This window comes from Hippichthys cyanospilos, chromosome 13, assembly GCF_059441005.1.
Source record: "Hippichthys cyanospilos isolate Australia breed blue-spotted pipefish chromosome 13, RoL_Hcya_1.0, whole genome shotgun sequence".
Classification (NCBI taxonomy): Eukaryota; Metazoa; Chordata; class Actinopteri; order Syngnathiformes; family Syngnathidae; genus Hippichthys; species Hippichthys cyanospilos.
The window spans coordinates 11,455,321-11,475,772 of record NC_142381.1 but is presented as its reverse complement, the minus strand read 5'-3'; the positions used below and the strand labels follow the sequence as shown (position 1 = coordinate 11,475,772).

General features: G+C 41.6%; 1 protein-coding gene and 1 long non-coding RNA gene across 3 annotated transcripts in view; one reads left to right on the top strand and one right to left on the bottom strand.

The window, feature by feature from the left end:
* Positions 1–988: 988 nt before the first annotated feature.
* Positions 989–20,452, bottom strand: part of rab28 (RAB28, member RAS oncogene family) — a 29,959-nt gene continuing 10,495 nt past the window's right edge. The window contains exons 4-8 of one of the 2 annotated variants that reach the window (XM_088431542.1): positions 18,001–18,130; positions 4,872–4,975; positions 4,714–4,791; positions 2,505–2,606; positions 989–1,740 (exon numbers count right to left, since the gene is read on the bottom strand). In XM_088431542.1, the coding sequence (XP_088287668.1) occupies positions 2,511–2,606; positions 4,714–4,791; positions 4,872–4,975; positions 18,001–18,130 (408 nt within the window). In that variant the 3' untranslated portion in view covers positions 989–1,740; positions 2,505–2,510. The remainder of the gene's footprint in view (positions 1,741–2,504; positions 2,607–4,713; positions 4,792–4,871; positions 4,976–18,000; positions 18,131–20,452) is intronic. The other variant, XM_088431543.1, reaches the window with a different exon arrangement.
* LOC148413854 (uncharacterized) lies at positions 15,113–18,856 on the top strand. Its single transcript, XR_015867617.1, has 2 exons — positions 15,113–15,641; positions 18,017–18,856. It is a non-coding gene; the product is annotated as an uncharacterized LOC148413854 (long non-coding RNA).

Below are 20,452 nucleotides of genomic sequence, written 5' to 3'. Positions count from 1 at the left end.
GGATGAACGGATTCATTTTTTGCTAAAGTTAGCACTGGGACTTACCTTATTTTCACCAGTTGCTTGGTCTTTATACAAATTGTGTACAATGTTAAAGTGACTAATTTATATTTTAATTACATTATCAGTAGACATGCAAGTCTTACCTTTTACGCAAGGAATGTTAACCATTTATGGAACTTTTTTTCATGAGCAAAAATGCCTCCCATAAACCCACTGAACAAACAGGAAGAAAAGTTAAGTTTTGAACCACCCAACCTTGACGTGCGGCAGTGTAGCAAAGCCTCGCCCTTTCTGCAGCATTATTCCTGCGCTGATTTTCTTCGCTTCCGTCTGTGGAGACGCGACAATATAGAGCGGGTCTGAGCTTGGAAATGAGCTGCGGTTGTTTTCTTTGCAAAAACACCTGTCCAAACAGCGGCAAAGCCAAGGGCAACTCTCGCCTGTCAACACTGGTGACAGCTCTCGACGAAAAAAAATCCAGGCGAGACAATTCCTAAGACGTCCACTGGAGCGAAACAATGCACGTGGGGCTGGTGTGACACCAGCTGGGTCGGCCATTTTACCCTGCTTGTAGTCCTCATTGGGGCGGACACCTGGTTGGAGAGATACTGTCTTTTGTTTTGTTCATCCGCGTGGTTTCAAAGGCACTTAATCCACTGGAGGTATCAGTGACACTAACGGGGCAAAAAAAAAAAAGGGGGTTGATACACCTCTTACAATAAAAGGCTAGGCTATATACTAATTAATTAATGGAGCTTACAAGCATTTATAAGGTGTTTGTATCATCTGTCCGGAGTGGATTTAGAGGGTATTTTAGTGAAGATTTGCAGGACAAAGACGGGGTGGATCATTAGCCAGAAGCAACTTGGCTAGCTCTGCATAGTGAGGGAACACGGGTGGTCGTGTTTCAGTCCTTTTGTTTAAATTTCAACACGCGGACGTTAGCATGAAAAAATGCAAAAAAAAAACATTCACTTCCCAATGCTAATTTTCAACATAAAACTTTTATTTAAAAACAGAAACCAGCTAAATGATGATCCGTTTAAACTGTACATATGCAATTCATGATTGTATTTACATAGCGGGGATCTAAATGTGCACCTTTAATGATTTCGATCATTGTTTTGATGGATGACGTGCTTTTTATACATACATATTCTGTATAAACTATAAACTACTAAAGTGTCACCTCACTAACAATACATATTGTAAACATCTCTTCTAAGGCTTCATCAACACTGTGTCACCATCGATATTTGGAGGAACTGCTTCAATATAAATATGTAGAGAGGAAATACTTTTAATAGCTGATCATGATGCGACTACAATCATAAAGAATCTTCATTTAAAAATCCCTTTTTGCAAATTATGCTGAACGGAAAACAAAGCGCTATTGGTTTTAGCACCACATTCACAAACGTCTTCAAACTGTGACGAGACCATGTTGGTTTTGCGAAGCCCATTTAACTTTACGGATGAATCACAGAAATGAAATGGGGGCAGATCGGTGGTCCTTCGCTCAACGAGCGCCCTGGGTTTTTCATCTCGGCCGTACGAGTACGGACGACACAGATTGAACAAGTCAGCCCGGGAGGAAAATACTGAGTGAGTGACAGAATGGCATGGTGGCGGCTTTGCATGGACTCACTGCACCGCACACATGGAGCTGCGAGGATGGTTGACCGTCCGGGCCACCACATCTTGACTGTAGTTTACGATGTCCGCTTTGACCACACGCTGCAAGAACGTTGAGAGAAACACACCAGTAACTCACTCACAGCATTGTTTGTTCAGTATCATGACTGCATTCCAGATCAACTCATCAAAATTCTCTATGATAAACATTTTTTACAGCTAACAGCAACAAATGGTTCCTATTGGAAAATGGTTTTCGCTTTACTTTTGTATTGATGAAGGGCAATGAAACAACAAGATTGCCATTACTTTTATTTTAATGCGCTAAGTTATGATAGCTTGAATTATGAGGTAAATGTTTCAATTTGACCCAACTTTCTGGGTTGTTTCGCATCAAACAACCCCAAGAATAGATTTTGTACAAGTCAACCTCAAATTTTTTATTTGGATTTATTTATTTATTTTAACTACACAGTAGAGTTCAAATATTGAATTGGTCCTTTTTTGGCCCATAATAAGGTTATTTTTGACCATACGTATAAATATGTCTTTGGGATTTCATGAGTATCTGATTCGGATAAAAGATTGATCATATCCTTTCATAGATGTCACTTGATCATATAACGTGCTCAACATAACTGAGTACGTACACCCACTTTGAAAGTCAACTGTGGTTGTTTATAAAATGCTCTATTAATACAATTCAGAGAAGTTGAGTAAATTAAGTGGTTTGGCACAACACAGCTCAGAATTTTAGACTAAAAGGACTAAGAACTCACAATTCTAAAAATCTTTTCCACTACAACAGGGAAACTAACGGATCATCTAGTGAGACTCATCTACAGTCTGCTACTGTTCAAACATACTTCCAACTATTGAACCAAACAGATTTTGCTTTGCTGGCGGTTCTCTTGTCTAACGGGGCCTTCATCCTGAGGGTAGTTGACCAACTCGGCTTTCACGATCCTCTGATCGGGTTTGACACGGGCCAGGCAGCGGAGAGATTGAGGAGAGAAAAGAAAATGATCGAAGGAGAGAAAAGCAATCAGTGATGACAAGAATGGTGAGCAATGAGCAGGTAGATGAAGGATATGGGGAATGATAGGATACCGAACCAAATATAAAACTGCGCTTTTGTGTTTTGTGGGCGCACGGGCGTTTGGCTGGCTGACAAACGAGCTGCTGCGGCCTAGTGTCAGAGGCGGTGATGAATCTAAGAGTTTGCTATCTGATCTCCAGGACAGAGGAGCAAGATGGAAGGGGCAGCCGGGCAGATATAATTCTGCCGTGGGTCGTGACCTTTGTGTTCAGCTTGCTCCAGCTGACAGCTGATAATGAGGCTTGACTGCCTGGTGGCTCTACTTCTAAACAAACACGTGAAGCAGACATCCAAGATTCACAATGCACAGTAAAAAAAAAAAAATAAAAATAATGCTTGAATGCAAGAAGGGTGTGGATCTTTGTTATTTAATGATACTACTAGATTATAGTAATGATTTAAGTATAATAAATGATACCTGTGTTACTTGTACACAAGTGTTGTAAACGGTTGGAGTACATAAATTTGACATTTATTACAACCCGGTCCCGCTGGCATAAATGTTTCATTTATGTAATCTAACCGTTTACAACAGTTAAAATAATCAGAAAATGTCTACCATATTTTGGTCGATATTTTAAGGGCTATAATTGGCCGATTTAATCGTCTGAAACAAATTTTTTTAAAGACACTGTTCTCGTTGGTCAATCAAATGTATAAGGGACTTTTTATTTCAGTTTACAGGAACGTTCAAACAAAGTAGTCTTTAAATGGATACAAAACTAATTTTGCCATTTTGGGCAAGAAAAAGTAAATACTTTGTCTATAATAACTTCGATGGCTGAATTATTTTTGATATGCAGTTAATACATTTAAATACACGTTTTCCCCATGCTGTCAACTAAAACTGACAATGAAACAACCAATCACGATTCAGCTTGCAAATGTCAAAAGACCGAGCCCAGAAAACAATTGAGCTGTGTGCTCGTTACCTGAGCCTTGAGCACATGATGTCATTTTCAGTTGACAGCAAATGGCAAATATTGTTTTTGAAGTTTTTAGTTGTACATGTAAAAAAATAAGTTGGCAAATAATTCTAGACAAAATATCAACCGTTTACTCCAGAAAATGGCTAAGTATCTCTTTAAACATTAAAATCTGGAATGGTTGAGGCCAACACTCTGCTCCATGGTGTCAGATTTACAAGGCATACTTATTTTAACTTTAAAAGGACTTCAATACAAAGTAGCATTCTTCAATTAAGACGACAAGCCCACAACAGCGTGTCACTCAGTTTTTCTCCAAACAGCCTCTCACTGAGCTTGATAAACATAGGATTAAAGCACTTTGTTCTTGTGACGGCGGGGAGGAAGCGCAAATAGATGGACAGCTCCATTAGTCAGTAGGCAGCGGCAATGGTGATGATGGGCTTGAGAACCCGTCCAATGCTCTCCGTACATGTTCTCCTACTCTCACGGGGCCGTGACCTCACTGCGGGCCCCGGCTCATCGAGCACTACCCAGCCAGGTTGGCTCCAAGCGCTCGTATGGGAGCCAGGATTAATGCTTCTGGGGGAGGTGACCCTGTAAATTCTACAGCTGCCACATTGGGGCAACCCGGTCCCGCTGGCAGGCCCGGAGCCCTAACACGGCGCGTTGGGAAGATAAAGCAAATAAATCAGCCGGCCAGCGTAACCTCCTCACCCCTCCAAATGCATACCTTTAACCTCTGACTTCACGCGTTAATGTGGCCAATGTGGCTCTTATTTACAGATGGGTAGGCTGACTCGCAGGTAGAGCGCCACTTGCGGCAGACGCAACAAACCAGTGTTTATGCAACAAAAGGTCATTTACAGTGTGTGCTGACCTGCGCCGACCTAACGCACTCGCGGTGACCTCCACTACAAACAGCATAATGTTACATTCTGTGACTGGCCATTTTTCTCAGGCCAATTAATCCAAGAGGGTGGAGAAAAGTAAGATCCAAAACTTGTTAGGGTAGACATTTTGTTGAAATCCGAGACTTGAATGACTCACCTGGGACTGTTCCATTTCAGCTTTGTTCAACTTCACGCCGAGGATCTCAGCCGCAACCCTCTGGAAACAAAGATACACCTGAAGAGAGAAATAGAACATGAAACATTAACCCAACCAAGTGTGATCAAATCATGCTTTTGTTGGCGTCTAAAGCTCACAGAGTCCCCGGTCTTGGCCGACACAAACTGACTGATGAGGCCGTTGTCTTGGCAAAAGCGCAGGTGCTTGTCGGACTTCACCGTACGCATGTGCTCCAAGTCGACTGGGGACGAAACACAAGCGTGACACATGAGCAGTCTCTCACTTCACGTGCAGTACAGTACATAAACATAAACAGCAGGGATGACTGTTTACATAAGATTGAGACACAAGGAGAATGACAAAGCATAACTCAGTGGTTATGTCGCTGACAAAACAAGACACAGCTACTGCTATTTCTTAAGCTTCTGAATCCCCAAAAAGTGGAAAACACAAACTGTTCATGGTCATTGTTGAAATAGTCATTCACAAAACTAACTGGATTAATTCGCCCCCGCTGTTCACTTTATAATCCACAACACAATCAGGGCATGCATGCATGCATGCATGGATAGATGGATGGATGGATGCATGGATGGATGGATGGATGGAGTCAGGGGTACATATAGACAAAGAGGCTGCTTTCCCTCATATTCGTCTTAAATTATCAGTCTTTCTAGCTCGGGGATGGGCAACTGGCATTCAAACCTAATGGGACAGAGAGACATTTCCCCCTGAAGCCAAGAACCTTTTTTTGACCTGGCGCTAAGATGTTCAGGAACAATATGTGGAGAAGGACTTGAGGCTAAAGTCACAGCGAGAGCGCTAAAGCCCGAGCTTTGACTTATGAGGGGCTACGGTGGGCACAGTGGTCCAAGAAATGAGACTCTCACCTGGCTGCTGATTTACAGAGGCTACAATGACAACGTCTTCCTTTTAGCTTTTGTCTTGGAGCTCCCTGTTCATTTGACTCCTTTGCAGCGATACCGACCGCTCCGGTTCTCCCTTTTCCGCCATGTGGGGTCATGCTGAGGTCGACGGGAAAGGTCACCCGGGGGTCTCGCTGCTGAAAAGCAATAGCCTCACTCTTTATTTCTGGCTTTGTGCATGAAGGAGGCCACACCCGGTATCTGGTGCATGCAGGTCTATGGCACCTGGAGGAGGTGAGGCTACTGTACGGTGTTGCATTTCTCTCCACCCCCGTCTCCAAGTTTTATTCTTTGTGTGAGGTTGTCAAAGATTTACTGTGTTCTCATGCCCTCAGAGCGTATGTGAAGGAGAGCTGCACCCACAAAGACAGATATACAGTCTGGGGGAACATAAATACTGCATTTATTGAGTAATATTAATATCTCAGCAAGTCACATGACCCCAGAAATGCCAGCAGCCAAGCCATAGAAGCTAAACAAATACTTTTGGGGGGGAATAATTTTCCACAAGAAGCAGATTATCGTGGCCATAAGAGACACATAAACAGAAACCTTTCATAGCAAGGGCAGACTGTCATGTCTCAGACCCGAGCGTAAACACAGCTATCTCACGGGCGTCAGCAGTTTATTAATTCCCGTCATTAAGATGCAAAGACACCTATAGGCTACTAGGGGTAAACAGTGCTAATCCTTTGGATCCTGCCCACTTGGAAGAGGTCAATCATGTGTCAGTGTCACATTAGGCAACATTAACATCAACACTGGCTTCAACCTTGGCTTCAAAGACAAGGTGTAAAAAGACGTGATACACTTCTGAGAGCTGAGGGTAAAAGCAAACTTAACACATGCATGACAAGCGGAGTGCTTTGGAATTTTAAATGAAAAAACTAACATTCGCCTGCTGCAGTTATCACTCTTTATATCTATTGTTATCTGTTTTTGTGGCTGTAGTAAAAACCCCTTTGAATTCTAAACCAGAGGATGCGCTGATCCCACTTTTTGAAACAGTGATTACGTTCGAGGACCTAGCAATACCAAACACTGATAAATATGTGTTACAATCCCGATTTAAACGTATTTTACTTGTCAAATATTGATCAAGCATACAAATCACATATATTCAATATTTATATCAAAATTCGATCTGCTATCAGCCCCCCCCCCCCTCAAAAAGCATATCAAAAATCAAAAATCGCATATCAAAATATGCAAATTGAAAATGTCACCAAGTGGTCCCATTCTATTGAAGATGTCTATTTTCGTTTGAGAGATGTTCGGTAGCATGTGGCATTTGTTTAGCTAGTCTGAATACGAGACTAATCCCAGCGTTTTAGCGTTTTGTTCAATTTGTCTTCCAAATGTACCCATTTGTACTTATCAGGTCAAAACAATCTTGCCGCCATGTTCTGGTTTCCCTCTATGTCTGTCAAACTGTACATCAGCTTAACAACCCGGAGGAAGTGACTGCAAACACGACCTTAAACTGTTTAGGCCTCAGAGCGCAGAGGAGATAGTGGAGAGGGATCATCACTCGTCAAGAGCGATGGCTCTCCCTCGTTCTGGTCACCGTCAGTTTATTTAAAATATCTGCATGCCAATGTGGTGAATTTGGAGTGTGGGGTTGGAGATAAATATCTGATGGTTCTACCACAATTTGCTGCTATGAGAGTGATGGGGTTTGTTAGTGTCCCTAAATTCTGGCACATATGTGCTTGTGATGACTTCTGTATTGTCAGTCATGATGTGTTGCGGCACTCTTTGTGTTAAAATGGTTAGACTCAAAAGCTTAGTTTTACTATGAGGATTTTTTGTTAGATTAAAGCCAATTCAGATATTTGGTAGAACAATCAGCCAGTTAATTGAGAAATATGTAATAATAATGATAATAGAGAATAAAAACGTTTTCCCTTAATGCTTACATCACCAAAGACATGTACTAAAGGCAGAACATTTGATTGTATTACATTACTTTGTCCTTTACAAAAGAGATCAAATCTGCAAAAAAAAGATTGGCTTGCGGTGGGGGGTTTGAATGTCATTGTCCTTGTCTTACGTAGTAATGTGTTAAAAATCATAAAAAAATCTGCACTTTAAAGAAACATTTAAAAGCAATATCAACCAATTATATCGGGCATGCCATAGTTGTACTGGAACGGACTCAACTGACGATAATCCCTCTATAGATTTTACATTATTTAGTGGCATTAAGATTGCAAAATGTCCGAAAAATTATGTGGTTTGATCTATAATACCATATGCAGACAAAAGGGATGGCTCCGGTATTTTTTTCTAATTAAATATAAAACAAAACAATGAAAGAAAACGTACTCAATATTTTTGTAACGGTAATATTTTCCACTGCAAATATTCATTTAATTTTTTTAGCTACAATCCACAGTGTTTTACAAGGTACTTTTCATTGCTTCGCACATGCTGCCAGGGCCAAAACATTGGCTCAGCGCTCTGTCGTAATCATCAGTGGGCTTTTTAAAAGCATGCTGCGATAACATAGACACCTACTTATTGGTCTTGTATTTTGGCTGCAGGGGACCAATTGCAACGTTTCCCAGCAATGGTCAGCATGAGAATACGCTTGACATAGTACAGTTAATTACCGGCGTTTTAAGCTAAACAGCAGCTAGGCCGAGTCTGCAGTCCGGGAATGGAATGTGATCGAAATGCTGGGACGTTTGTTGTCAGGGGGCGCAAAGGGGTCATATCTTATTAAAAGAAAGTTACACGGTGGAGACTAATCAACCCCATGGGAGAAACTATCACTTCCAACATTACCTAACAGCGTGCCTTTAAGACACCTCTGGGTTTTCTTCACTTTCTCCCCACAATGACAAATGCGAGCCAATGCAGACGGTGACGTGAAGGTTATCAAACAAACTGCTCAAGAATCTGTCTGCACAAAGTAAATCAGCCGTGTGCTGGTTGGACGTGTTCCACGTAGGCTTTCATCGACTACAAGATCTGGCAAGTCTTTTCTTTTTTTTTCCCTTTCCTTAATGGCTATTAATATTGATCGTGTTCACTTGCTTTGTGATGAAATACCAATAGCCATTTTGAATAGAATTACCTCAGGAGACAAATACAGATATTTGTGGGATTGGCTCTGTTTTTATTATTCCATATACAATTGGAATTGGGCCAAAACCTCATAACGGAAAATGATTTTAGTCAATTTCATATTTTGGTCATTCCACTAGTAAGGGTGGTATTTCTTACACATTTTTGACCAAACAATAATGTTAAAAATGGCTTGCTCTTCCACAGTGCAATGGAACAAATACGATGTAATCCTATCATTCGGTCGAGTGGGATTGGCAAATTAAAGTATAATTTGTGGACTCGGATTAAACGGTGTGATGTTTGTTTACATATCTGCTGAGTGTGACTGAGTGTACTTTTGACAGTTTCGGACTTAGTTTAAATTCCAACAGAGCACTAAGACATTTTGAAATGCTACATGATGATTGTTTAAGTGAAGGAGCAACATATTGTGATGAGGACCCAATTCAGTATTGTTTGAGCTCATGTACCGACGGTTTCTACCCTGCACTACTCAACTCTAAGAGACACCAAAGAACATTGCGTCTCCACCACCTCCGCCACCACCCAGGAGCAACTCGTCAACTCGCCTGTGATGTTAATGGGACAGTAGCGAGCGCACAATGTACATAGTACTCACAAAAACAATGAGGAGGGCAGAAATTCATTGGACCTTGTGCTTGGATTGTGGCTGTTTTGGAATATTGCAGCAACCGTGAGACGATAATGACTTCAAGTCCATAAAAGAAAAGTTAGATTAGCTAAAGTGCGTGAATTCTTTTTCCTCTCTTCGTCTTTAATGGCTGTTTTCTCCATCCGGTTTTCCCTTCTGAATATTCAAAGCTGTTTCAGACGAATCAGTGGCCTCCAAAGCATTTATGTCACGGTTTGAAACCGGGCTACTTTTTTTGGAACCGCAACACAACAGGTACCAGAAAAAGCGAATTGAGTAGACTAGAGTAGAGTGGATTTCTTGATGAAAACCGATTTTGTCGAGTAGCATAAAATAGGGTAGATAACATTGGTGGAGACAGTGCTAAAGTGAGAGATTGCAGGAAAATCTATGAAGGCAATTGATGTGGGATGGAGCTCAATTTACACTTGCATTTTCCAGAACAAGCAGACCAGTTCTACTTTACAACTTACAAAAGTCTCTCCAGTGTACAACAAATAATCCTGCAATTAACTGCATGCTGAAAATGACAATTTATGGAAGTTTGAAGATTAATTATTATTTTGCCCAACATAATTATTTAGTCAACGCTATTTGTTTTTTTAATGAGAAAACAATATTTAAACTACATCAATTCAATATAGAAATACGTGAAACATAATATGACTGTTGTATCTTTTCAGTCAGAGCAGAAGAAAACACAGTCGCACAGTAACAAGGTCGCAATTCTGCGCTATCAATTAATTCCTTGTACCAGTGAATCTACACGAATATAACTGGTGACAGAATAATGAGAAGCAATCAGGAGCATATTAAAGCTTCGGTAATAACATAATCACGACTGGTTCAAGAGAAAGCGGACAGATGAAGCGCTGTTAGCGGGCCGGTGTTGCGGAAGGTGAGCGAGGCCTGCGAGAGGCTTCTCGGGGGAATCCTGACGGAGACAGAGCGTTCTTTGTGAGGCGGCGCCCCCCGCCCCGGTGGCCTGAAACCGGCCGGCAACGTCAGGGGACTTGCTTTCCACTAGGTCAGAAGTGTTCTGTCGACAGCTCATTGATCACAGCTCATCTTGTCATTCGATCGTTTTGCACGAAAGGCCGAGCGGGCGCACACGTGCGTGTCACGCACACGTTGCTTTCACACCTCCATGGTGGCCTTGCTACAACGCGGTCTTCCTCCCGCCTAAGTCGGGGAATGTAAAACGTCTGGCGGTAGCTAGAGTGCGCAGCCGTCAGCGCTCTAGTAAAACACGGGTCCAAGGGCCTCGCAGGCTGTGTTAGCGAGCCCTGCGGACTCATGAAAAGTGAACAAAATGCTCAGTTCTGAGCTGACCGCACAGGACGCTGCCCGGCTTTCACTGGCAGTGTCATCCAAGCTCTCCTGCTGCTGTTAAACTAAGTGGACTTTTATGGCCAAGCAGTAATGCGTGTCTCTGTGAGCCCCAAGCACAGCTACGCACTATAATATTTCTGCCGAGCACAGGGGGAGCCTTCATCATTGGAGGCGTCGCGTCCCTAGGACTCTATTCATAATCGGTACGTTCACGGGGACTTTTGATGTCACGTACAGCAAGTGAAACATTGCCACTACTAATAGGCTTGACCCGCAAGCTGAACCCTGAACATGGTCAATACGTTTTTCTTGGGTTTGGTTTCACTGCTTTTTTTCTTACGCCACTGCTAAAATGATTCTCATTCACTTGGGCCTAGCAAAATAACAGAAAACATTGATAATGCCATACATTTTCTAAAGGAACAATCCCAAGACCAAGAATCACTAGAATTGGAATTCCGCTGACAGAAAATAGATGGAGGCAACTAAAGTGTTATTAGTTTTAGGTTATGTTACAGAAATATAGAGAAACACAAAATATAACAACCAATACTTGTACATTTTTGATGATCAACAGAACACTACTTTCTTCCTCCTCTTTCTCCAAATCCCTCCATAAATGTTGGTCTATGAGACAAATTTGCCAGCTGAAAAAGCACATTTGAGTCAGCATGTTTCCTTTTTTTTTTAATAGCGATCAGAGAAATGCAAGCTGTGTCAGTCTGTCACCATCAAAATGTGAAGAGCCATTTACGTCTGTCTCACCAACTTTCATGGCGCACTGGAGCGCTGCCGGCTAGCAGCTGATTCATGCTTGACGCAGCTATAATGTTGCCCAAGCCACCGGAAAACACTAGGTGCCCTATGTCAATATCTGCGTAATTAAGTCATTTGTCAGCAGACTGAATTGGTGATTTATCATGATTTCAGTTTCTGTAGGATGACTATGCAAGCTGTTACACCACAACATCCCTTATATAAAAGCATATCAAGGCATTTGTATTTATATATTATTTGACAACGTAAGATTTATTTAGAAGTTTATGTTTTAAACTAATGCGCCACTCCTTAGTGATGCATGATGTAGCCTGCCTTAATTGCCGTATTAGCTAAAATATTTCTTCTTTTCCTGGGAGCAAATACTAATTAATTAATTAAGTTTTCTGTTTTAACGCGGTTCCATCCAGATGTCTGAAAAGCTGAGTCAAGTAAGGTACCCGCCACTGCCTCTTTTTTTCTCCCCTCCGTAATATTTTGATGACAAATGTGGCAGCATGAGGATTCCGTGACCTGGGTTGTTAAAATAATATCTTTATCCTCCAGCATATTTAGGCTCTTTTTGTTCTGGAAGTCTAACAAAACCTTGCAATCTTGATCAAAAAAGAACTGTCAACCGTTTGGGACCATTGGCAGATTCAAGATTCTAATATTGCGATTGCAAAGTCCAACTTTTACCCTGCAAACAGTGATGTAAAACCACGTATTTTGAGCCTTATAATGTTGCTCTAAATGCAACAGGGCAAGAGAAGTCAATTTAAGGTACCACATTCATTCCTTTCTTGAGGTTTTATCAGAAAACGAGAGTTTTTTTAGTTAAAAAAAAAAAAAGAACCAGTGATGTCAAGGTTCAAAATGGGGTTTGGAAATTACAGATGAAAAGATACATCAACGCAGGCCCATCCACAAATTCCTCCATATCAATGTTGTGGAGAAGTGAGGAAATAAATTGGAGCCTGAGAAGGGCGAGGGTTCCAGGATGCATTCGGGTCAGGTGGCTAAGCTGTGCTGTGCAACTCAAATGGCCCGTGACTGACCACACAAGACGGCATTGGAAGACTGATCATCAGCTGCATGTGCAACAATATTTGCTTTATGGATGGCTAGAATGAATGAGGACTTTCCATGTTTTAACAGGCACCAGAGTCAAAAGACATTGGGAGAGGAGTGTTTTGGGGGGGGACACAGCAGAATCATTGACTTGTCACAATTAAATCATAGTGCTTAGTTCAGTTTTCTTGAAGTTGTTCAACGGGTTCCAGCAGAGGCCCTCTGTGTTGCGAGTGCCACAAATCAGCTTAAACAAACCCTGGCAAGCATTTTTTTTTTAATCAGTACCGCTCACACAGCTCAGCATTGGCCACGAGAATTGTTACTCCACTTATCTGTCGCAACGTAATACAGCTGGACTTCTTCATTCATCCCACTTTAGTCCAGTTGTAACGCGAGTCTCCATTTTCCAACACTCGCAGACTTAAAAAAAAAAAGAAGCAAAACACGATACGTCTGCGCTGACCCTTTTAGTGCGAATAAAAAGTGGAGAGAAAAAGGAAACGCTGGATTTGCTGCAAAGGGCAGACATTCCAGGTTTTTATCCACCCGTAAACCAGGCCTTAACTAACACTATATACTGTCTATACATCGTCAAAGCTGCGGTTGCAAAACCTAGCGTGCGACACAGACACTGCTGACGTGTTCATCCCTTCAATATGGGGAGGGTACCAGAGCACTGGGCTTTTGTCCCACCACATGTCTATTGTGGCTAAACCTTTCCCTCGGGGGCAATTAGGGCCTTTTAGTTTGTTGTAAGAGGACCTAAGTAGGAGTGGGTTGAGCCAGGAAAAACATTTTTCAGCTCAACCAAAAACAGAAGTGCATTGAGCTCCTCTGCACCCCTGGACTCGCGAGCATCTCTCGATTGAGAAATGTGCAGGCCAAACTCTGAACAGACACCAACTGTAGCAGCTGCACGGGGCATGAAGATGGCGGGCGGGGCGCGGACGGCTTCGCGGCATCGGCTTCACCTGAGGTCTCAAGAAACGTACAAACAAATGGTGTCCGACAATGTTGGTGGCGGCGATCCTTGATTTGACTCTTTGACTTTCCCATGGTTGGGTGGAAAACTACGGAGGGAGAAGTGTGATGGGTATCGGCATGCCGAGCGCCGCGCGCAAGGCAAACACGCGTGTGTTGTTTGACACAACAGCGACACGGAGCCAATGAAAAGACATTACTGTGAGTAAGCTTGGCTACAGCAAAAGTCCACACATAAGAGAGGGAGATAAGACAAAGTGTGTCATTGAAAGTTAGTATTTGTGCAGGAATGTGATTGTGCAAGATAGGACCGCCAGGATCAGGTAAGACTTTTCTGAAATTACACCGAGTTTCCCAGTCCGCGAACAAACCCCGTGAGTGATGAGGAGGGGTTAAGAGAACTGAACCCATTTAAGTCACCCCAAATAAGGGCTGTGCTAGCTTGTGATGGATGATCCTGAAGCTCCTGGGGGAACGAGCACTGGCGATGGGAAGGGCGATGGTTAGGGAGCAAGCAGATTCTGACTCCATGAAAACAAATTGGTTTGACAAATGATGCAGACTGCATGTCTACAGAAGTACTAACATAAGCGGAGAGGACATTTATATTAGGTCCCATTAATGATAGCAAGTTGCAACTTCTTCTCAAGTCGTAGATAGTAAGATATACGATAGAAGTAGGGCTGTGGATTTCCTACAAATAATTCAAATCGAATGAGCATTGTTTTTTCTTGATTGGTGAAAAACCATTATAAACACAGAAGACCAAATAATGATCTCCAACCCAATCATGAATGACTAACTTTTATACATTTTTGGTAATCAATTTTTTTAATATCATTTGAATTGTGTGAGGTAATACACAACTCTCCTGTTCTTCCTCCTCCTCCAACTCTCCCCTCATACATTTTGATCTGTGAGACTAATCTGCTGGCTGGAACAGCATATTTCAGTCAGCAAGGATTGTTAAAATCTGATCAGCAGGAATTCAAATTGTGTAAGGCCATCAACATCTAAGTGTGCAGTCATTTACATCTAGTATGCCAGCCTATATGGTGACATTTGACCAGATTTTCTATTGGTGATATCATAGAAAAACCTTCACAAAAAAAAAAAAAAAAAACATAAAAATTCAGTTTCTCCAGAATGCATCATTCGATTTTTCCAAATTCTGGAAAATAGGAAGTTAGTAGGAGTTAGTCCTATGTTTTTTAGACAATGTCAAACTTTGCAGAACAAATAGAAGTCATCACGATTCAAATTTTAATTTTGAAGGTGACTGATTAAAGTATACATTTCTTGCCCCATGAAACTTAAGACTTTTTCCTTTAAAAAAAATACAATGAATGTGTTATTGTGACATTATTGATATATGATATTCTGTATAAATCCAGAGCAGTTAAGTTATCTTTGTTTTTCCTGGCATAAAGATTATGATGGTTCTTTGAAAAAAAAATCTCTATGTAACAAAGCATTAGCTCGGATCATGTGTTACTTAATCCTTTAGCTTTGGTGGTTGCTTTGTGACATGTATTCCAAAAGTGGGATCAACCTCAACAAGGTGTGTTAAAAGAAGAGCGCGGGAGTTGAGTGTGCAGAAGGAACAGCGAGTGAAGACGTGACAGCTGATGAGGTGTCGACATCCAGTAAAATTGGTTGCCAGTTAGTTACTAACCTTGACTTTAACACTTGTATGACAGGGGAAAAAAAATACATCTTTTGAGCACGTCAGAACTATATTCTTGTTCGGAAAGAAAAGTGCTTTCCCTTCTGCCTTGTAACCAGTTGGATTATCACAAGAGATGCTTGGATCATGTGCGGAGTGCATGCACGTCAAAATTTTACATTGGCAGCTTCTCTGAATTGTGACAAATAGTGCCGTTCTTCAACACAAGGAACCGGGCAACGTGTCCGGGCCAGGAGCGTGACGCAGGCCAGTGCCGTGAAAAGTACACGGCCGGCCATGCTTAGATGAAGAAGAAAGGGAAGGTTGTTCCCCAGCATGGACATGGCACAAGAGGGCAGTCGGGTCAAGGTAAGAAGAGAAGGGCTGCCATCATGGAGGAACCTGTCTGCTCCAAGTGCTTGATTACTACAAATTGCCTTGAGAGGTCAGTGTTGCAATTAAAATAGTGAATAACTCAACCAGCCTCATGGGAAGGCTGAAATTAATAGTCATTCAATAAAATACAATTTTAGCTGAGTTGCGCTTTAATTTTAACATCTTTAACTCAAACCTGTTAGAATGATTCAAATAGGGTTTTCTGGGAATGATTTGAGGAAGGCCCATTTCTGCTCTGTTCATTCTATCTTGTGGTGGTGCTGAGCTCCTCGGCAGACCATAATTTTAGTTACACGGTTGCTCGAACAACCCCATCAACCTAAAAAAAAGACAACCTTGCCCTACAGGTTCTGACATTTTTACAAATTATGATGAAATTTTAAGTGTTTAAAAAAAAAGCAAAGCTTTGATAGCAGATCTATTACCAGTAACTCTCTTGGACACTTCAAGTGTCTGGGAAGTCCTCAAGCATCTGACAGAAGTTAAATAAAACACATTTAGTAGTCATATTTGAATTAAAATAACCATTTCATATCATGAAGTCCATCTACTACAAAGTTAGCATGAAGATAAATTTACACCAACTTGACGGGCATTTTTCAGTTTTGAATTCTTGCATTTTTGAAATTCTATCACTCATGGCTCCTACAACTTTGAAATACCCTTTGGAAAGGTAAGTAACACTGTGACGCTTAAACTATCAATACCTAAGCAAGTCAGTGGTGTTTTTCAATTTATTACCATCATGCAAAACTGACATAACGGCAAAGCTTTCATGGCGCAATGTGTTTGTTTTAAACTGACTAATAATTCTTTGTTTTATGTTCAGTGTGACAGTAAACTTTATAAGTTCAAGTGGTATTTAACAGCTTGAAGCCCCTTCTTGAAGACTTTTTTTCACTGTGTCAAACTGCTGCTCGTGTTAAAATGAGCTCTCTACCATCATTCAGCACTCACATCTCAAATTTCTGTGGTCATAACCCAAAGCAAAACTCTTACAAAATAAAGCTCTAATCTCAAAGACAGGAAAAAGAAGGCATTTTGTGGTCATTAATGAAAATGAGTGGCTAATACGAGCATGATGTTCATTTAAAAAAAAAAAAAAAAAGGCCCCTATCCCTAGGCATTCAACTCAGGTTTATATTTGTGTCCCCGGGTGTCAAAACACCCAAGATCTACCCCAAGTCGGGTCCTCACAGACACAAAAATGTCATGTTTTTATAAGCTTCTTGTTATGTCTGCTCGTCTATTTCGGTTTGTTGCAAACATGTTGCCCAACTCGTCCGACATCATGGGAACCGCTCCGAAAGACATCTCAACTCTGAAAGAATGCTACGTAATCACATGTTCATTGTTGTTGCAACCCAAGAATTGCACTTGGAAAAACACAAAAAATGACCGATGTGTGAAGCGTAAAAGCCCCCTTAAAGAGGATGGGCGAAGTGGTGTGCTATATGTGAGCTGTTTTCCAAGCAGAGACTTTACCAAGCCTTCACGTTGTCTTAAAAATGAATCCGGAGAAGTGTTGGGAGATCCACGAGGTGATTGATGGCTCCTCGTGGGGCAATTTGTGTGGGATTACAGTTTTCTTTTTCGGTCGGAAAACACACACGGGGGTACTCCAAGCAAGAGAGCCGTTAAAAGGGGGGGGATGTACGTACTTAAATATTATAGTCTAAATACAAGTGGCGCCCACCTCCAAAGCCGGTTTTAGAATCTTCAAGTGAAGCCAAGAGAATGTGTTCTGTGCAGGAGACTTAAAATGTGACCTGTGCCCCCCACCAGTTAACATAAGAGGGCTCCCGGTGTGCAGACGCCACTCTGCTAACTGTTCATCACAGTCTAACAAGGTGGACGGTCACGCATACGCTGACACTTCACAAAAACACAGCAGTACCCAAGACAACACATCTGTCCGAGGGGATGTCATCATTATTCCTCATTATTTTGGAGATAGCGGGCCTGCCGTCTGGTTAACGTCAACCGTGCCTGATCGACGATTCGAGCACAGGAAAACTCAGGGGGGGAGGGTAGGTGGAGGGGTGGGGGTGGGGGGGGGCGGTCAGATAAGCACTTTCCCGGGGTCTGATGGTCCGCGGATCCTAAATCATCGCCGGTGACTCCCCGGCGTTCACAAACATCGACACTCCCATCAAGCCCAATGTAAGCTACCTTCTTATCGACGAACATATCACACAAGATCGGTTGTCTGGTGCTCCAACAAACATGTCTGCTACCATGACTCCTCCACAGACATGTAACATAGAATATGGGACAGGGAGTGGCAAATGGAAGAATCATCCAGCGTATGTAAAACAATCAGTTGGCTAGCACAAAAAAAGGCGTCTTGGAGCAGTTGTGGGGGTATTCAAAAACTGCTTGTGTGATTTTGTAAGCATGCCACTCACTTTTGTTACCAACCAGGGAAACGACAGGCTGGACGTCGGACTCTTCGTTGGCCTTTTTCACCATGGTGAACCAATCTTCCAGATTCTCAAAGCTCTGGTGATTGGTGATGTCATAAACAAGGAGAACCCCCTATAGCAGAGAGGAACAGAACAGAATACAATTGCACACAAGTTTGCAGATTATGTTAGACGATTCTTAAAATCGTGGCCTGAGTACCACTAGTGGGATTCGGGCTCTCACTAGAGGTACACAAATAAACCACTGATTTAAATGTGAATGAAACATATAGTAAAAAACTAAGAATGTCCCAATTCCAATTTTTTCCTGAGTTTTCTGGTTTTGGTATATGCTAATTCTGAATGTACCCAAACAGTTTTTTTTTTATTATTATTATTTAAAAATGTACAATGCTCTTTACATGGCTACTGAAGAACTAGTATTTAAATATTTTCCCACTGGCAGTGTTTGCTATAATTTGGTTTCATTCATTTTTATTAGTTTTTTCTCGATGCTCTTTAATTTGTTTTTGTGTTTACTTTATTCAAGTGCAGTATATTCCCATGCTTGTTATGATTGAATATACGCAACCCAAATATTTTGATTAAACGGGTCATTTTCTCTTGCTTACTGTTGCCGACTATTGTTCACTTGATCAAGACTCTTCTGACGTTTCATCCTACAAAATATACGTATCATTACTGCCGATATCGCATTGATCTATCAGTAACACAGTCTAGGCTGCAATATCAGTTTCATTTCAAAAGTGAATGTTGACTCGGGAAACTGCACAGCACAAATATGACTCAAATATTCAGGTTTACATTTGGGAATAAAACGTGTCTCGTTTTTGGTAAACATTTGTGCACTTTGCATTTTAATGCTACTCATTATGATGATGGTTAGACAGCCAAGTATTTTTCAATGTGGTATTTAATGCAAATAATTTGGGGACCAGTGACATAGAGGTTCTGTTATCGCCACATCGGAGCAGTTAGTGGGCCAACAAGGTGAATGTTTCCACTATTACTGTACTGCATGAAGGTGCGATTGTTCGGCCGACACGCACCGTCACAATCTGCGTGGTCGGTGTCGACAGCTCACGACTCTGGCGATTACCACCCGTCCTTCCAGACACAACATGATTGATTACAGGACGCACAGGGCGGAACAATAGGAGGGAAAGTTCCACGCAGCGCTGGCATTAAACCAGCATGACAACTTGTGATGAGGCATTAATGCACAAGTATGTAAGGGATACATCAGTGCAGCGCCATTTTTTGTAGACCTCTTATAACGAGAAATTCTGGAGGTGACAGAATGCACTTGACCGCCGTCTAATTGCTACCATTACCCAGGCACATTTTTAGTAATCAATAACAGCCTCCCTTTCCCCGCTTGGGGCTTGAAGAGTATGCAAGTATTCTCACGCCAAGACCAATAGATTTTGGCCTGTTTTATTGACACTTCTCCACTCTCCTACTACTACCACATAGACAGGGATACTTAAGATCAGAATGTTACAAAAGTATCCCATAGTTTTTTGTTTTTTAAGTTAAAATCAAATGAATCCACTGTTCATTTCACCTATAGTCAAATCAAATGTAGTTAATGTTTGTCTTAATTACTATATCTTTTAATCCAAGACATTTAAAAAAAAAAAAAAAAAAAGAAAAAACTGTCAGCCACTTTCAAGAATTCCTCCGGAATTCTTCCGATTCCCGCCTTAGTTGACGTCCATTGATGTTGATGGAACACCACTTATGTCAGCGGCGCTCAAAGTGTTAAACACACACAAATTCTATGATTAAGTCGTATTCAAATGTCACAGAATCGCAGAAAAAAAAAGTGAACCCAAGCTACCTCAAACTTCTTGAATTGGATGAAACTCAAGAATAACGGAGTTGTTACTTGTATAATGTGTGGATGAAATATCAGCTGAAAGGATCCCTGCGGATTAAATGACAAGGACCATGAACTTCACAACGTCAGCCGTGTGTCATTCTGTGTAATATTTCCGTTAACAAAGCTATACAATTGTTATTCTTTAACAGAACAAAATCTCTGTAATATTAGTTGAGAATTGCAAGCAGTAGAAGACTTGTAGACGTTGCCAATTCCTACGCGGCCTCATCACTTTGACACAAATTGTGAGTTTCAACTGGCTTGCTGCATTCGCCATCAGTTCATGTGTCAGTGGACGTCTTGAGTTTATTATCATACGGCTCCAGCCAGGAGGTCTGACGAGACTGGAATAATAAGCGTGAGCGGAGTCACCGACGCGGCTCAAAAACTAATCCTTCCTGTTCTTCCTATTACTGTCCCACCGCAGTGATGAGTGCTTCCCCTATTCCCGAAATTGACTGAGGCCATCACACTACACTGGGGAAAGACGATGCACCCTTTAAACCGTAAGAAGGATGTGCCGATTCTTTGTTGGAGGATTTGTGATGT